The sequence below is a fragment of the Centruroides vittatus genome, unplaced genomic scaffold, assembly GCF_030686945.1.
Source record: "Centruroides vittatus isolate TY-2023 unplaced genomic scaffold, ASM3068694v2 scaffold_769, whole genome shotgun sequence".
Classification (NCBI taxonomy): Eukaryota; Metazoa; Arthropoda; class Arachnida; order Scorpiones; family Buthidae; genus Centruroides; species Centruroides vittatus.
In genome coordinates, this window is record NW_027122717.1 from 2604064 (window position 1) to 2621375 (window position 17312).

General features: G+C 28.3%; 1 protein-coding gene across 4 annotated transcripts in view; it reads right to left on the minus strand.

The window, feature by feature from the left end:
- The window catches only part of LOC136989868 (RNA-binding protein 5-like), a 66706-nt gene that overhangs the window by 39589 nt on the left and 9805 nt on the right, over nucleotides 1–17312 (minus strand). For 3 of the 4 annotated variants that reach the window (XM_067288156.1, XM_067288154.1, XM_067288157.1), the window contains exons 2-6: nucleotides 16068–16320; nucleotides 15895–15997; nucleotides 14127–14576; nucleotides 4998–5067; nucleotides 4449–4522 (exon numbers count right to left, since the gene is read on the minus strand). In XM_067288156.1, the coding sequence (XP_067144257.1) occupies nucleotides 4449–4522; nucleotides 4998–5067; nucleotides 14127–14576; nucleotides 15895–15997; nucleotides 16068–16312 (942 nt within the window). In that variant the 5' untranslated portion in view covers nucleotides 16313–16320. The remainder of the gene's footprint in view (nucleotides 1–4448; nucleotides 4523–4997; nucleotides 5068–14126; nucleotides 14577–15894; nucleotides 15998–16067; nucleotides 16321–17312) is intronic. The other variant, XM_067288155.1, reaches the window with a different exon arrangement.

Sequence of the window (17312 nt, forward strand, 5' to 3'; positions counted from 1 at the left end):
TTTACATATGTTTTAAGTTTTTACTTATATTAATTTTACATTAAAATATGTAATAATATTTATACAATTATATATTTGTACAGAACTCAAAAAGTCACTACCTTGAATTTAATACCTTAAAAAGACTTTCTACACAATTACTATTGACAACTGATGATAATTTCAATCAATATTTGTTTCATGAAAATGAATGTCAAAGATGACTTATTTCAAATCAAGAATCTTATTTTTCTTTATAAATATAACATTAGATTATTATTATGTTGCTTTTTTTAATGCTGTTAAAAATTAGTTTATTAAGTTTATATACAATTTGCAAGTAAAATAATGCACATACACATTCATATTCTACAATATAATATTTAAAAACTTATTTTTAATAATCTACAATTTTACTACAAAAAATCGACTTTATATTAGAATCAAACAAGTAAATGTGAAATCCATGTTTGGGACAAGACCATGTCTCGGAGACTCATGGCTCAACTGCGCCCATTTTCTAAGCAAAAGAGAAAAATGCAATCTCTCCAATGAGGAAAAATTGACACCAGTACTCGAGGTCCTGGCGTAGATTACTGCAGGTATTGCTGCTGCCGTGGTTACAACAGGTTGCATTGTCACAGGCCTGTTCTTGGCTACAGTAAGCAGGATCACTCCAATGCTCACAGCAGGCCTCGTTCTCCAATCTTCTTTGGTATTGTTGGTTTTGAGCACGATTGTTCAAACTTTGCTGGTCTCAGCCTCAGCCACAACCACGAGGCATTTCCAGTGAAATTAACCCATCCAATGTCAAAATTGATCTCCATTGAATGTTGTCCCCGGGCTTGAATTTTTGTCCATGCCTAATGAAAATTTCCCGTTTTGAAAAAAATAATCGTGGCTATTGTATTGTCCAAAATTATTTTTTTCTTTTGCACAAACAAAATATATTAATAAATGTAAAAATAAAAAAAAAATTATATTTTGAAAGTTAGTTGTAATATAAAAAAAATTATAATGACTAGCACCATCTAGTTTCAAAAATGTTCCAATGCTGAAACAAGATATCTCAGGTCAACCAGCCAAGGTCAGCAAGTCGTGACCAGAGATATGTTGGGAATAACACGAGACAGGTAAATGGGTTTTTTCAAAGATTCATTTGTCAAAATTCGATTTCGCAACATTTGCATTTCTAACTTCCCACCGAGCAACGCATGCACAAATCTCGCACTAGTGTCTGTAAAAAGTTTCGCCATTTTGTATTTTATTTTGACTCTGTTCTCCGTCCCCGAGTACCTACAAGTCTGGTTTTTTTTATGCATGCATGATTTGGGCACCTAATACTCTGTGACAAATTGTAACTCCTTCAGACCTCTAAGGTATGGAGCCATTGATGGCACTGCAATTTTATAAACAAGACATAGTCTTGTCAATATTTATGGAAAAAAGCAAGCAGCCAAAAAGCTGTTAAATTTTTCCATAAACTGTATTTTTCACTTAACAATTGTCAGACTAAAATAATAAAATTTTGCAAATTAACATTTTTGTATTTTTATATTTTGTGGCATTTACCAATATCAGACTATCTAGTAATATATTAAAATTAGTTATTCACCATAAATTAATTTCTATCTTAATTTAAGAACAAATAGTGATTAGTTATATAATGCAGTCAAATTTCTATACAATAAATTTATTCCCAAGAACAGAAAATTAATTATATGAAAAATTTGTTAAATGGAAATGTACTGGTAATGAAAACACAACTTCTATAATAATGTTTTATTTTACACAAAAATATCTTTAGATTCATGTTACACACCTTTATTTTTTATGATATATTTTAAATGAAAAAATCCAAAAAGAAGGTATAGTATTTATTTTACTAAATTTGAGGAAAAAAATGTTATGACTGAAATAAGTACTCTTACATATATTAAAAAATAGTCATTTTCATCTATATTTCTTTCCCCTTTCCCTTTATTTAAATAATCAAAAATTCTATTCAGAACATTTTTTGTAACAATTCATTTTTATGCTTTTGAATTTATCCAGATATGTGCAAAACTGAATGGCTTTTATGTTGGTACAGTATGTATGTACTGCATTAACATACTGAATTACTATATACAATGAACTAACCATTCATTAGTAACAGTTGGAGAAGTGAGTCAATATTTTAATCAATTTTGACATCAATATGAAAAATCAATATTTTCTAAATTCATCTAGCTTCCAAAACTGTTAGAGGAATTAAATTTTGTTAACGATACATTGTAAAAAACAAAAAATTATATATTTTTTTAACATTTCATATAATTCATCAAGAAGAAAAGTTTTTAATACAATAGAATCCACTTATTATGATCACCTTGAAAACTTGCAACTTTTGATAATTATAACCAGTTGATAATATTAAACAGGATAAAAATTTTCAATATTGAACTCAATTTATTACAAACTATATACTTCATACATAATACATGGTATATTTCTTATAAAGAACTGCTTTTAAGTCAACAGATCATAAAATTAAACTAGAGATCACAACAGGAACATTCTTCTCCAAAGGTAAAGTAAAAATCTACAGTATATGTATTTTCTAAGAATTCTCATGCCTTGCAGTATTACTAATATAAAAGATGTTGTGGGTATGTGAATTCCTCTTGTCCAATCCAAATGAAATTTTAGTATATTTGTTTTATGTTCTGATGGAAAGTATATGCTTCTTATTTTGCAGAAATATTAGCTATAAAATAAATGTTTTATCAATTTTGGATCAATAATTAAACTTACATTGCAGTGAAGTCAGTGACCACATGACGTTCATGCTTGACAAGGAAATTTCCCTTAAGTTGCATTTTTAAATATTTTGGCAAATGGCATATTTTAAACTTACTTCATTAAATTTAAAGTTTAAAAATGATAGCTGCATCATGTCACTTCTATAACAAATTTTTTAAAAAATATTTCTATAGTGGCTATGTGATGTTCTATTATCCAATCGAAAGTAATGGTCTAATGATCCCACTATTTTGAAAGTGTTATTTTATAGTGTTTTGGAACCAACTGATTATGATAATAATAGCCAATTGATAACATTATCTGTGATTATAACAACTGGATTGAACTGTACTATATTACATGGAAGTTCAGTTTTATTTAATTAACATATGGTATACTATTTTAATTTAATGTTAAAAGTATCAAGAAGTGTAAAAACTATTTTTAATATTAAATTAACAAAAAGCTGACAACAAAATATTTATGTTTTGGTACTTTAGAGTTATTTTATTTTACCATCAATAAAATTTTCTACTGTCATAATTAAGTTTTAAATTAAATCTAATGAATATTGATTGTTATAATTATCATCATCAAGTAGCAAATAAATCTAATTTTACAACATTCAATTGTAACTCTGTTCAGATAATCATCATAAAGAATTATTTTCTAATACTTTGAATTTTTGAGTCCATCTCAAGAAAGGAGGGGAAAGATATTTGTTCAACACTCTCTTAAACTAATTTTCTTTCTCAAAAAGTAAATCTAAATCAAATAAACAATGTTCTTTCAAAAAAGTATTGAGATAATTCTAATTAAAACTATTTTTCAGAGACATTTACTTCAAGTACTATAATTATTAATATTCAACTTTTGTAATTTAAAGTTAACAGTAGTGTAATTTATGATGATTTTACATTATTTGTCATAAATAAAAATTTCTCCCAAGTTATAGAAATCATACTCTAGTTATTTTGTAATTCTAACAATTTTTGTAGGGATATGTAATGCTATTAAACTAGAATTATTATTAAGACAAAAATTATTCCAAGCTATTTTCTTTTGGTATACTGAAGACATAATTCTTTTGAAAAGGAATAGTTATTAGTACAGAATATCAAGTTTAATTAGTTTTATTTATCAAGACAAATTTAAATTATTAATAGATATCTTAATATCATGCAAAATTTCAGATTTATAAAAACTGTTTGCATTTATCAATGTTATAAAATTTCAAAAGTTAATATATTTTTAAATACTTTTTATTAAAAATATATATAATCCTATAAATAACAAAATTTAATCTATGTTTTAATATTTTAAAAATAATAGAGTATTTTTTTTAATATTTAAAATTATACAATTTATATACAGGCCAATCAAATTTTATTAAAATAATTTTAAGTTATTTAATAAATAAAATACGGTAACTTACAGTTTTAACTTTCCCGTTAAAGAAATGTAAGTTACATAATAAGGCTTAATCTACAAAGTTTCAAAATAAAAGATAACAATACTCAGTGATACTGTTAATATTAAGGTGGTGGCTCCTATGATGATCTCAGAAGATTCCTTGTCACTCCCCTTCATATATTTACCCTTCCCTAAAAACCCTTTACCAATATCCCCTGTTAACACAGAAGAATCAGATGTATGAGGGGTAGTGTAATGGGCGATAACAACACCTGTGTAAGTTCCTTCCAGCGCACGGCTTCGGAGAGTAACTGAAACTCCACAAAAGCAAAGCCGCGGGATGCACCTACACGGGCATGTACAAAGTGGTATAAAGTGTTAGTTTCTTACATTCATAAAATCAAAAGAACTTTCAAACAAATATTTCTGCCATGGCTAATTATATTTTAGATAAAAATTTTAAATTTTTAATTGATATAAGTCTACATTTATAACAAAATCTATGGTTCAGAGAGACCAACAAAGATAAATTTGAATATATTTATATATAAAATATTAAAATCATAATTATTATATTTAAAATATTAAAATTAATTTACTTTAAAAAATTAAATTCATCAGCTTTAAACAATTTATTACAAAAAATTAAAAATAAAGTTTAAAATTATCAATAGTTCAATTACAGCATTACAAATATTAAAATTATTATTAAGTGGTCTTCTGACCATCAATCAAAAAGCCATAGCAGATATAAACAGTAGATAGATATCCAGTGCTATTCCAATCAATTTTAAATATTTAGCAAACATCATGACACATACCTGTGTCCTTCTTCCTCATCAATCGGATGTCCTTTGGCTCTAATCCATATCTTGTCACTTCATTGCGAAGCTATAAAATAATAAAAATAATAATTTTTTAAATTGTCTAAATAACCAATAATTAAATAATAATACAGATTTGTTATTAAACTTAGATAGCATCTATTTAATAATTTTAATTCTTTTGATTTTATTTCATATAATTGTAACCAAAATATACAGCCTGATGAAAATAGTGTAAGAATTTCAATTTAATTTTAAGAAAATAAAATATATTAATAGGCTTAAATCAATTTGAAACTGATTCTGTAACAAATGACAAGATAATGTGAATTAAAATGCCACTTATATCTAATTATTAATTACAAAACTAATTTGTCAAACTAGACTAGAGACCATTTTAACACTTACCCTGCTAGAAACATAATATTATGTTCTATTATATATCAAGTTATTTCTAGCTTTAAAACCTAACATTACGTTTTCAACAGTGAAAATACGATTCATTTGTGTATTTTAGTGTGCCTATTAATAATTAGTGGGTACTATTTATTCAGAAATTTGAAATATAAGCAATTTTATACAACTGCAATCATCTGATTTGGAGTTCTGCACCATATTTTGCAAGCGAATATCGAGTCGTTTTATTTTCTATATATGAGTTAAGTTTAGATATGGCACATTAACATACTAACCAATAATTGTTCGAATTCATTAATAAAAAATCAACAAATATAGTGCCGATTATATTGATTTATCTGACGAAAATGTTGTAATTATGATTTAAGACTAACTGAAATAAAAAACTACAAATAAGCCATGTAATTTCGTTATTTTAAACCTGTACAGTTTATATGATATTACATAATTTATATGCTTTTTAGATATTATTAATACAAAAGTCAAATTCCTATATTTCTGATAGTGCTAATGCCATCTTATGTACAGGTACATTTGCTGAACTGACTCAATTATGAAAAACAGCTAGTCAGAAAGAAGTACTAATAATATTGATACAGTACATCATTACTTTGAATAAATTCACCGATGTACTATATATTTAATTCATAAAAATACAAATTTTAAAGCTATATTGCATTTTTTATTTTTTTTTCATTTTATTTTTATCTCTAAAACCAAAACATGTCAAAATAACATTAAACCATAATACAAAAAAATAACACCCACACACATCAAGATTGAGTGATGTACAGATAAATGTTCCCAATTTCAAAAACTGTTTTTACTTTTTACCTAGCTTTAATCAATCATTTTTTATTTTCAGTAGAAAATACTGTAAAATTGCTTAAATCAGTCAGCATACAGGTAAGGAACTAGGTCAACTGGACTAGCAGGGTATTAATGGTTACAAGAAACTATCTATGTAAAAAATGGAAATATATCCTTATAAAAAATTTTTCAATTATACTTATTGAATGGAACTTTTCATAGTTATGTCTCATGATCAACAATCTGTAGATAGTTTTGCAATCTTTTTCTTTGATTTATTTATAGTATTTATAACATGTAGTAAAATCTTGTTAAGCTGAAGTTAAGTGGTATTAAAAAAAATCCCAACTATGAGTTAAAAGAATTTTGAGTTTGTGTGTTTACTACAAATTTTCTATGGCTGTAAATTTCCCATTATCAAGCAGTTTCTCAAGGATCTGTTTGCAGAATGTTTATAAAATTCTATACAGTTTATTGTGCTTTGAATTTAGTATCAAGGCTCCTCTTATGTCCCAAATAAAATACAGTCACATACTGTATCAGTAAAAGAATGTCAACATGAGGTTGTAATGGCATATTTTCTGTGTTTGTTTATCTTAATCACCTGTATTCGTATGGAATATAAGAGAAAATTAAGATCTTTGACCTATCAAAGAGTGGAGAGTAGACAAGAAAATAAGTTTTAGTTATAAGTACAGTGAACCTCACAATGCAGAAAATAGGTTCTATGTTATAGGAAACTGCATTACACAAATAACATGTTATATGTATGAACTAGGGATTCTCAAATGGGATCTCGGCTGTTTAACCTGGGAAATCCTGCAAATTTCTTATAAGTACATTTTTTTTTTTTTGGTGTTAAGGTTGAGGAAATTTTGCAAATAGAAAGTATAATTAACTTTATAAACTGTCAGAATACATTTGTATTTATTAATTTTAAACCTACTTATTAGTTTTTTTTTTTTTTTAATTTTTCCTCATTAAGGATTATCACAGGTGACAGATAGTCAATAATCAATATGTGGCTTATTTGTGACAGGACTCTGAAAATTCTTTACTTGTCAGAACCTGTAGTATATGGAATAATTGTGCTTATGCTGTCTTTTAACCATGCCCAGTAGAGCTTCAATAACTGCATAACTCCAGGTTGTGCAAATTGGGTAAGGATACAAACTGGTACGAAGTTTGCAAGACAAGCATGAAGTTTTTCTTCATAAACCTGATTATTAAAGACAAACAAACTGCTGAATTATTGGGCTTCTATTAAAGCAGCCGAGGGTAGACAAATCGAGAATACTAGAGAGCAAAAGAAGTATTACAATCTCGAAAACAAACTAGAAATCTCCCAGGCTACAGGTGAAAAAACACATAACATCTGTCTTCTCTTAAATGCATTAAGCACTATTCCACTCACATCAATTAAATTGGAAAGGGCATTCTTGGTAGCAGGATTTTTCATTACTAAAATAAGAATCAGATAGAGTGAACCATTTTTGCCTTTTAAAATCTTATTATAAAAATTTACAATAATATTTTGTATTATGTTTAATTAAATATTAAAAATTACCTTCTAACTTAGAAGTTTGATCTAAGTTCATTTTTTTTTAAATTTTCAACTCAATTCAAAGCATTTGTTGTTGTTGTATGCAGTTTCCAGCAAACTTTAATGAATTTTTTCTATTTGTGAAAATTTCTATGTAATTCAAATGTAATTTTTAATATATATCTTACACATCATTATTAATTTGATTTTGGAGGTTGCAGAATGTATTAAATTATTTTAAAAAATGAAAAATAATTACATCATTTGATTTCAAGATACTTTGTCAACATATCTTAAAAATAATTATTTCTATCCCAGGATTTCTGGGGATCTCAGGGAACAGTTCACTTTTATCCCGGAATCCTGGGACAAAAAAAAAGACCGAGAAATGAGAAACCGTAGTATGAACTGTGAGTATGGCATAATGGTTTTGAAAGAATTTGATAAGGCAAACTTTGCAAATGGTAAAATTTTTTTGTTTTGTAACAGTGTTATTCAGACATCATAATTTTATCAAATAAAAAATTCTTATAAATGTCTTTAAGTTATTAAGTAGCAATTTATGCATTCAACATCATAAATTGCAAAATTTCTAATGCTCCAAGCATTATTTCTCTTACAGAAAGCATTCCCAATTAAAAGCAATCAGCAAAAATTTTAATACTTTCTATAATCTTTTGAGTAATATTAAATTTTAATTATGATAATCATTTTTGATAACTGCATGACTATACTGTATAAAAAACTAAAAATCAAATTAAATTAAAGTAATCAGATCTGATAAAACTAACTGTTATTAAAGAAAACAATTATTACAACAAAAAACTATTATTTGACAAACTTCTAACCAGGAAGGGAACTTGTTTACAGAGCAATAAAACAATTAGCAATTTTTTAATATTAGCAGTAGTGAGTAGTCTGAGTTAGATTATTATACTAGCCAGAGATTGTTAAGTTAAAGTTTTAGTACCCTGAGTTGGAAGGAAAATTTCTCTCTCTTCAATTAACAAATCCAATGTCAACATGCAAAAGTTGAGATAATTCACAGCAAACTAAAATTTGATATGTTTATTTTTTGCTTTTTTTTGCATCTAATTACAAAAAATAAAATACAATTTTTAGCAATCCACAAGTATTTTTCATTGTTAGAAGAAAGGACGAAATGAAAAAATTAAAGATATAATCATAGTTTCTGATGCAATGCCAATACAGTAGAGCAGTGATTCTTAACAGGGAGTCCGTAAGAAGTTTGCCAGGGGGCCGCCAAATTATGCAAAATTTCCTTCAGAATATAATAAAAAGAAAATTGATGTATAACTGAATATCATATTGAAAAGTGAAATAAGAAAGATAAAGTTTTTCCTATTTAGTTTTTTTTATTTATTTCTTATTTCTTCTTACATACAACTTTGTTAGTACAGAAGAAATAAATGCAAATATGCTAATTACACCGCAGTATTTACTTCTTTTATTCCACAGTAATTCTAAGAAACTATTAATGCTTGGAATTTTAAAAATAATTATGCAAAAATAGTAGGCTTTGTAGTAGGGTTTGAAAATTTAAATATTTTTGCAAAAGATATGCAAAATCTTTACGACAAGTTGTGGGTGTTTTAGTTTTAGTTTAGTTTTAGCATTGACTTTGGATTGAATAATAGTGCATTTCTTTCTTATATTGTGTGTTTAGTTTTAATTATTTATAATTAACCCATAAAAATGAGCAAAAAACAGAAAGAACATTAGAAATTTTTTTAATGTAAGTAATCATGGACTGGGACCTTCAAAAGAAAATACAGTGAAGAAAATACTAGTGAAAATTCCAATGATGATACAATGAAAAATGCAACGGAAAAACCACAAGTCCTGAAACTGAAGGTATAAGTAACATTAAAATTAGAAAATACGATCGTGATTATATCAAATATGGGTTCGTAAGCATAGAAGTTCAAGGAATTACAAAACCCAAAAAAATCTCGTTAAATTATTTTCAAATATTTTTTGTTTTTTCTATGAATTTTTAATTGTTTATTTTATTTTTTGTTAAAAATAAATGAGTTTTTATGTTTAATTGTGAAGTTTGAATGTTATTTAAATAGATAATGAAATATTAAAGTTATGATTTACATTTATTATATAAAAAATAAAGCAATAATAAAAAATCAATTTATTATAGATAAATTAACAAATATAAATTATTATTTAAAAAAATGGGGGGGTCACAAAAAATTATGAAATATTTGGTGGGCCGCAAGTATAAAAAGGTTAAGAACCACTGCAGTAGAGCATCGATTATCTGACCCCCGATTAACCAACTTATCAGTTAACCAACCGCATTCTAGTCGGCAAATTCAAATGTTCGCTAGTGATGTGGTGCTACAATATTTGGTTATGTCTTGGCTACTTTAATATTACTTTTGTTAAATTTTTGCATGTTTTAGCTGGCAGCACTGGCTCGACCATGAAAGGGAGGCTAGTATTTGAACCAAGCCTAATACACTATACTAATAATGTATTTTTTCATACTTTTCAGTTATCTGACCAACCCCAGTCCCCAATTAAGTCAGATAATCGATGCTCTACTGTAATCTCATAATTTTAGAAAAAAAAAGTGTCAAAATGTTAAATTTATTTAACACATTACTTGGGAATGTTTATTGCATTTTATGAGTACTGGTCATAATTTTTTCATCATGTTATAAAAATCCATATTATAGGAAACACATTGTATGAGATTCACTGTATGAACAATTTTGACTATATGAGACTGTATTATATGGAAAGCATTCTGTATTGAGCCCAGAATCTTGACAGCTTTGAGTTAATGTGACTTCAAGTTAATGCAGTTTGACTTAGCGAGGTTTTGCTGTATTTTGAGAAGTACAAAATTTCAATGGAAATTTAGAACTCTTAACAGTGTGGCTCTAATAGTTTAAAAATGTTGAACATCTTTAAAATTTGATATGTATTATGTATTTCGATGATAGGCAATACAAATCTAAGCAATAAAAATGTTTTTTTTTTTAATATTAAATAATTCTGAACACTAAAATGAATTCATAATTAAACTGTAGAGGTGGATAAGAGTTTCTAGCAACTTTAATTCTTCTAGTTGTGTACTGAACATAAAATCATAACAAACACAATCTAGACCTATTTTATCAATTTATTATAACTCGTTACCAAAAAATTGTATACTATGTATTTTCTTTTACAAATAAATGGTTTTTTAGTTAAGGGCATCCAAGTGATTCACTTCCGGTATGCCGTCTCTCAATTCTCCATCCCGAACCTGATCACCTGCGCACACAGCTGCTCGTGTGACAATCTAACTGCCATCATGGCTTCCGTGTCTATTGGGACTAGGGATTGCAATCCAGCAGTGTTTTGAATCCAGCTGGATTTTTGCTGGATTGAAATCATTCCAGCTGGATCCAGCCGGATCCAGCGTGGATGTATTTTTGGTGCAATAAAATGTTATCTATCTATCTATCCTGCAATTTATGTTTTTTTTAATGAAATAAAACATTTAAAAAAATACTTTAAAAGCTTTTATTATTTAGACTGGTCACTATAAATCAGTAAAACTTCTTACACACTTAGGTAGTAAAATTAACTTTGGTTCGGTTTAACATTTGAGATAGAAATAATTAACTTTAAATGTTTAGTTTACATTATAATTATAATCTAAGTTAAATAATAGCAAAGGTAATTCTACTGATTAATTTATATTAATATATTATAATAATGTAAGGACGGATAATCAGTGGCTAAGTGGCTATCAGTCTTACCAGTTTTCATATATAGGCTCTACATATTAGTCTGTAGTTATTTATAGGTATATAAAACTATGTACTGAAGTAGAATAAGTTAAATAAACTACACCTTTATCAATCCAGCAAAATTTAATAAAATAATAACGTTTTCAATCGTTTTTAACGATCTTCCTCGGTTACAAAAAAAATACAACATTAAATATAGAACATAAAATGTGTTCGGAATAAATATGAAAATTAACGGAAAACGCCCAAACGGACAAAATATAGATAAATAAACAAAATAAATAGCGGAAAAAATATATACAGGGTGTTTTTTTTAAACTGACGGTACTCAGAAACATCTGTAGAGCAATCTAGCAGCCGGACTGTCGCCAAATTTGGGAGAGTGACTAAGGACGACATGGAAAAGAGATTCCGCGAAGAAAAAAGTAGTACCTAAATTCGCCGGTAGAGGAGGATTTGGCGCTGTTGTAGCGAAAAAGCTACCAGCACTTCACTGAAGAAAGGGTCATCAGTCGCTTTTTTCCACTTGCATGGCCGCCTCGCTCCCCGGATCTAACCCCATGTTACTTTTTCCTGTGGGGTTACTTAAAGTCCAAGGTCTATCTTAGTAGTGTCCCAAACTTGATGACTTTGAAGGACAACATTTCTCGAACTGTGATGAACATTCCTGCGGACGGCCATGTTACGTTCGGCCATAGAGAACACGGTGTTCAGGATGCAATGAGTTGTCCAGCAGGACGGTGATCACATTGAAGAAGGGAGAAGGTTATTTGCTGATTAATTAAACTTTCGTTATTACACTGAAGCCTCTGTCTGATTATTCATTCGTGTGTTTGTTAATTGCAGCTGGATTTTATGCAGATTCTTAGCTGTTTTGCTACAACAGCGCCAAATCCACCCCTACCGAAAAATTTGGGTACTACTTTTTTCTTCGCGGAATCTCTTTCCCATGTCGTCCTTAGTCACTCTCCCAATTTTGGCGACAGTTCGGCTGTTAGATTGCTCTACAGATGTCTCTGAGTACCGTCAGTTTAAAAAAAACACTCTGTAGCCTATATAAGATCCAATGAAACCAGCATTGTCCGTTAATAACATTAATTAATGTAAAAGGATCTCCACATGGTAGACAATGAGTCCGCATCTCTATGGTTTATACAACCAGTTGTCATGTGCGCCTTGCAGATTTCCAATCTCTCAAGATGTTTGACCGTTTGCCTATTCGTCGTCGTTTTTATAATTGTCGCTTGATCCCATTAGACGTTAACATCCTTCTGTCTTGTGTATGATGCCAGCGCAGTGTTGTCAAGGTTCTTACTGATTGTATATTTGTGCTCTTGGGCCTTTGTTTTAAACTGCGCATCGTTGCACCCACATAAACAAGCTTGGAATTGAAACGTTGGTTGTGTAAAGGCACCGAATATATACTCGTTGTTGAATTCCGATCCTCTTTCTTTTTATCGTTTCTTAAAAGTTTGAAAACAGTGGGATTACGTCGGCATACAATACGAAAATTATCAGACCTGGCAGTACATCTATGTATCTCGTTTAAAAAAAATGGGATGTAATTAAGCACTATTCTTTTTATATTTATTCGAAACACATTTTATGTTCTATAGTTAATGTATTTTTTTGTAACTGAGGAAGATCGTTAAAAGCGATTGAGTACGTTATTATTTTATTAAATTTTGCTGGATTGATTAAGGTATAGTTTATTTATGAGTAATTTAATTATTAGTGTTAGTAAAGTAGTGAGTAAGTAATTAGTAGCAGTCTAGTAGTTAGCAAAGCGGCAACGCGACGACGTAGACTTTTTGCGCAATTATTTAACAAGTTAATTGAGTATTTGCGGATCCGCAGCGCTGGATCCAGCAGGCCGAAGAATGCGCTGGATCCAGCTGGATTGCTGGATGAGGGATCCAGCAATTGCAATCCCTAATTGGGACACGGTGGTATCAGTCCTGACGAGGTACTAAAGAGGTGCTGACCCTGCAGTCACATTATTATTGATTTTTCAGAACTTTATGCTGTGTAACAAATTGGAGTAGGTTGAGGATGTCTTCATTTTTGAGTTTCAGAATGTGGTAACCACACACAGAATTGATCAAAAAACTGATGTCCTACATTTATATATATTTTGATGAAATACTTGCATTTTATCATAACTTATCATAAATTGTATGGACAGTGTGTGAAAATATTCATACAATATAATCATCATACAAATTAGTTCATTTATATATTTTATCATTATCTTCAAATATAATCTGAAATACAATCCTAATTTGATTTAAAATTATTTATTTTCAAATCAAACTTTATTCTAAATATTGCAAATATTTAACGAATAGGCCTATCAGTATTTTATAAAAAAAGAAAACTATTTGTAATTGAATGCTAACAGTTAATATAAATGTAGAAATTACTGCTACATTGGAATAATTTTCAATAAGCTTTAGTTTTAAGATCTAAATTTGATCAAATTGCATGTATCATATATGTATGTGTTAATTTCTTTAATTCTCAATGCTTGTTACTTATTATAATATATATCTTAAGATAGAAATGAAAAGAACATACATCTCCTTCTGTAACATTCGATGCTAAGCCTCTAACCATAATTGTATGATTGGGAATTTCCTCTCTCCAATCCCTTTCTCGTCCTCTATCTCTGTCTCGGTCACGGTCTCTGTCTCTGTCACGTTCCCGATCTCTATCTCGGTCACGATCACGGTCTCTGTCTCTGGTATCTCTGTCACGATCTCTATCTCTTTCTCTATCCCGATCTCTATCTCTATCTCGTTCTCTACCACGATCTCTGTCTCTCCCACGGCTTCGGCTTCTTCTATCATCTCTCTCTCCATAATCATCAGATCTTTCTGAGTAGTTGTTATAATTATCTCTGCGATTGGCATAATTGTTGTCAGCATCATAATTATTATTGTTATTATACCCCTCACCTTCAAAATACGTATCTCTGTTTTCATTATAGTTTTCATCATATCCATACCCTTCATAATTACTTGATTGCTGCAAAATGAAACAATTATTATTACTAATAAACCTTAATTTGAAATTATGCAGTTTGCATAAAATTTATTTAATTTATATTTTAACATTTAACAACAAAAGAAAATTCAAAAATGCAAAATTTTTTTATCATCTCATTGCAGTTTTTACTTTGGAAATTTGTTACAATCTTAAACATAAAATATATCACCAAGAGAAAATTTTACCTGTAAACTGTACTCTGCTACTTTAATATAGTATTGATATTTTGAAATACATATTATAGAAAAATACTGTATATGGATATAGGCATAATGCTGATACGTATTATATATTAATACACAGAAAATATATATCATTTCATAAAAAATTTCAGTTATTTAATTTTACTCCAGATTATTTTATACTAAATCTAAATCCAAGATTTAAGCAATTTAATAAAGATAAAAAATTATATTGTAACAGTTAAAAGCAAAAATTGCAAGAAAGAATATATATAAAATTGCTATCATAGTAAAAACATCTTACTGGTAATATTAATTACTTTTTGTATAACTAAATTATTATTGAAGAAACTATCAAATTGAGATATTTTATTTCTCAAACCTGATGATAAAAACACATCATAACTATTTTTTCATAAATTAATATTAATGGGCAAACAGTTGCCAACAGATTTTGATTAAAACTTCATAAATTTGTCAAAATTGTCTTCATTTCATTATAACCATTTCTTCAGATTCAGGATTCACTTATTTTTATTAGTTTATTATTTTTATTCTCAACTTTTAAATATTTACATTCTCTCTCTCTGTTTTATCAATTTTTCATAAATACCAAAATTTTATTTATACTCTACAGAATTAATGATAAAAGATGCAATTTCATTCTCTCACTGTTTAATTTTGTCGTTATTATTTTTATAAATTAAACACTTTCCAAACCTTGAGTTTGTAAAGGTTTGGAGGGTGTTTATGCTTAATTATTGTCAGGTTCTGTAATTTGTTTTTTGTAATAGTAAAATTTTAAAATAATATAATTCAATTTAATTTTTTATATTTGTTAAAACTTTTTGATTTTGAATACATATGGTTATCTATATTTATAATCAAACAAAAAGATTCTATTTCACTTACAGAAAATATATTTTTTTTTTATAAGTAGGTATCACACACCATTAGAAATAATGTAAAACATTTATAACTATCATGCTGTACTAAATAAAAAAATTTCATTTAAATTTAGAAATAAATATATGTATGAAGTATTTTTATGGTTTTTAAAAATAAAGATAATTGTTGGATTTTATGCACATTAAATTTTCATTAAAAATAATCACCTCGTCATAATTGTAGAAATTATTGTCACTTCTTTCATGACTTCTATCTCTTTCCCTATCATATTTATAATCTCTACTTCTTATTCTATCTCTTCGTCGATTTCTAAAAGAAAATTAGTAAAACATTATAAATAAAATTTATTTGCAAATACTATTTTTTATGTTTTAAATACCTGTCTCTTTCTCTTTGTTGTCTGTCTGCATCTCTCTGTGATGAGGGATTTGTAGATAATGTTGCAGATGATGGTGAGGAAGATTCTGAATGAATTTGTTGTTGTGAAATATTTTTATAATAATCATTAATAGTATTATCTTGATTATTATAGTAATCTCTCTGTTCATTTACATCCCCTCCAGAAAAACTACTTGACTGTATAGCTCCCTCTTCATAATATTCTGTTCCAGGAGGACGGTCCATTTTATAATCTAAAAACAAAACAAAAAAATTTTCATTACAATAATTTCTAATTCTCTAATAATTCTTTGTAGATAAACTATTTATATCATGTTAATATTGATAACAGTCAGTCATCTAGAAGCTATACAATATGATCATAATTTATTCATTAGTCAAGTTCCTGGAGCAAGTGCAATTTGTGCGTAAGTAAAGATTCATGCAAATTAAGATAAGTAATTGCATAGAAATAAATTAAATTAAGGAGCTCAAGTAAGTATTTCTATCAAAATAACAATTTTTCAATCTTATAAATAAAGGACAATTTTGTTTGTTTGTAGCAGTTGTAGCCATAAAGCCTTTGTAGGCATGTCAGTGTTTGAATTGACAATGTCATTGAACTTTTTTCTTTCCTTTCATCTTTTTTGGAAAATTTATCTATCTCTTCTTTATTTATATACTTTCCTACAAACCTGTTCCTTTATATTTTACAGAAAAATTTAAGCCTGTAAATTTTCTTTGAATGACCATAAAAGTTCATTTTAGCAAACATGTAAGGAACTGAGTCCGAGCTGTATTATTGTTTTTTTATTTATTTTTTTTTATTCTATTTTATTTTGGGGCTTATGTTTAGTTACAGCAAAAGTTCCCCACTCACCCTCAGTAATGAAAAAAAAACCGAGGAGAACCAACTCACCAACCTGATGAAGCGCCGTAGGAAAACTAACGCGCACTTGCGCTCCCAAACTGGGAGTTCAAAAGAAGTTCCGCAGGAGGGAGAACCCCACACGCACTTAACATAGAGGACTCGCTAAAAACTTAATAAAATAGACATCCCAAACATGTAAAGGAAAAAAAAATACTGTAAAAGGAGTTAGCGAAGAATTTTGGGAAATAAGCTGACCAGGAAAAAAATGCAAACATATTGTTAGATGTATAAGTATGTAAATAAGGCGGGTGGTTCCAGAAGTAATTGTGACGTCACCTCAGAGCATAAAACGAGCAAGACCAGAGACAACAATCG